The 2,393-nt window shown below is 37.7% G+C and overlaps 1 protein-coding gene across 1 annotated transcript; it reads right to left on the bottom strand.

Annotated features, from left to right (window-relative positions):
- Positions 1-942: 942 nt before the first annotated feature.
- LOC134933938 (olfactory receptor 5AP2-like) lies at positions 943-1,887 on the bottom strand. Its single transcript, XM_063929478.1, has one exon. It carries the CDS (start codon positions 1,873-1,875, stop codon positions 943-945), a length of 933 nt encoding a protein of 310 aa, XP_063785548.1. The 5' UTR covers positions 1,876-1,887.
- Positions 1,888-2,393: the final 506 nt, after the last annotated feature.

A 2,393-nucleotide genomic window follows, 5' to 3' on the forward strand; every position in this document is an offset into this window, starting at 1 on the left:
GAAGATCTAAGTAAAAAAATAGAATGAGGTCCTCCTGATTTATCTAGTAATAGACAATTACTTTCTTTAATTGAAATCTATCTGTGCAGTGCTTGGGCAAAACCCGCTGCTCACTGGAGGGTCTATTTTTATTCTTTTATGATTTAATTTTGGTGTGATTTTGTTTTTAATAACATGATTCCTAACAAATTCATTATTTGTATTATCAGTACTCTGCTCCAAGACACAGAATGGGGGACAATGGATGAGAGATGCCTCCTTCAGGACAGGAGCTCGGCTACAACCGAATTCATTGTCTCCAGCAGTTCCTCCCCTGCCATAAAGAACCTTTTGAGATTTGTCCTTTTTTTTGTAGAAATCAATTTAACTAAATCATGTTACATATGCATATGTGCAGAAAATTAGACCAGGTATAGTTGCGTTAATGAGAGTTTATTTTTTTTTTTGCATATTTTGGGGTATTATTAATATAAATGCATACTATAAAACCAAAGAAAGCTTGGGTAAGATAGAGAAATATATAAAAATATATATAGAAAAACACATATATCAGGAGATACAATGCTGTCAGAATTTGAGTATCGGGCTGCAACTCAGAAATTGTCTTCTATTCTTTCCTCAGGCCACAACATTTTCTACAAATGTGAGTCTAATTCTGTATTTCTGTTTTATTTGTTTCAGTTTAAAAGCTGTTTTACATTTTTTTATTGAGTTCCAAAGGGCAAAAAACTTGATTAAAACATCAGGATAGATGCATTTTATTATATAGTTTGACATTATTGCACGAAATTAATGTCTCTTGCAAGCCACATTGACATTGTTAGGTTGATGGAACATTACCTTGTGTTATTTATCTTGTTTCCAAGATGTCTTTCTTGAGTCACAGTCCATATGGAAAATACTAAGAGGAAAAGCTCATTTGGACAAGCCAAATATTTTGTCTTATTCAATGAAATTTGTGCACTTCTTCCATATGACCTTTTTGACCTCTTGGTTCCTCAAACTGTATATAATTGGATTCAACATGGGTATCACCACCGAGTAGAAGACAGAGACCACTTTGTCTTGTTGATTAAATACACTGGCAGATGGGTGGAGGTAGTTAAAGAGAGCCGTTCCGTAAAAAATGGAGACACACATGAGATGTGAGGAACATGTACTGAATGCCTTTTGCCGTCCTTCACTGGATTTCATCCGTAAAATGGAAGACACTATTAGAGTGTAGGAGACCAGGACTGTCACCATAGAGCTAATACCAGACATAAATGTAGAGATAACCGTTATAACATCACATGGAAGAGTTTTAGAGCAGGACAATGTGAGCAATGGAGGGACGTCACAGTAGAAGTGGTTTATAACATTTGATCCACAGAACTGCAGACTGAATATACAGCTGGTCAGCATTGATGACTGCAAGAAGCCAACGGATAAAGATAGGAGAACCAGACACACACATTTATTATAGGTCATAATTAAGACATAATAGAGAGGATGGCAGATGGCGATATATCGGTCATAGGACATGCTGGCGAGCAGAAGAGTCTCTGTGCCTACTAAGACCGCAAAGAAGAAGAACTGAAGAGCACAACCAGCGAATGAGATGGACTTTATCTTGGACAGAAGGTCAAAGAGCATTTTAGGTGTTATCACTGAGGAGTAACTGAGGTCAGCCAGGGCGAGGTAACTCAGGAGATAGTACATTGGAGTGTGGAGGGTGGACGTCTTATGGACTACAGCTATAATGCCAACATTGCCAACTATGGTCACCAAGTAAACAAGCAAGAAGAAGAGGAAGAGAAAGGGGACAAGTGCTTCATTGTCTGTTAGACCGGAAAACACGAAGACTCTCACTTGTGTCTTGTTTACAATGTCCATTGTTTCAGTAATCTGTATGGAGAAAAGAGGTAGAAATAATTTTTTTTACAGATGTGATATAAACAGTATAACATGCAAGAGATGAGATAAAGCCGGGAAATAAGCGGAAAGATCTGGGTGAGAACTTGCGTCAATGTTATTATTACTGTTTATTGTGTAACATCCCCATACTAAGTAAGGCTTTCCATAGAATATTGAATTAAACAATGATTAAGCCTTCTCCCCTGATAAATAAAGGATTTGATAAAGAAGTTGGTCATGAGAGTCCAATTGATGTTTTGAAGCAAGGAAGAGAGTCTGATAAGAAGAGACAAAGAGTTCCAGAAGTAGGGAGAAGCACAAACAAAATCACGGTGGTGAGAGTGATAGGAAGTAAACATTTGGGAGGACAGTCTGCATTCATTTGTAGAGTGAAAAGGGTGAGGGCTTTGTATGTGAAAAGCTTGAATTGGGTTCTGAAGGGGAGGCCATTTAAGTCTAATAATAGAGCAGGAGGCGAGTAGGGCACAGGTCTGGTT

The sequence above is a fragment of the Pseudophryne corroboree genome, chromosome 6 (genome assembly GCF_028390025.1).
Source record: "Pseudophryne corroboree isolate aPseCor3 chromosome 6, aPseCor3.hap2, whole genome shotgun sequence".
Taxonomy (NCBI): domain Eukaryota; kingdom Metazoa; phylum Chordata; class Amphibia; order Anura; family Myobatrachidae; genus Pseudophryne; species Pseudophryne corroboree.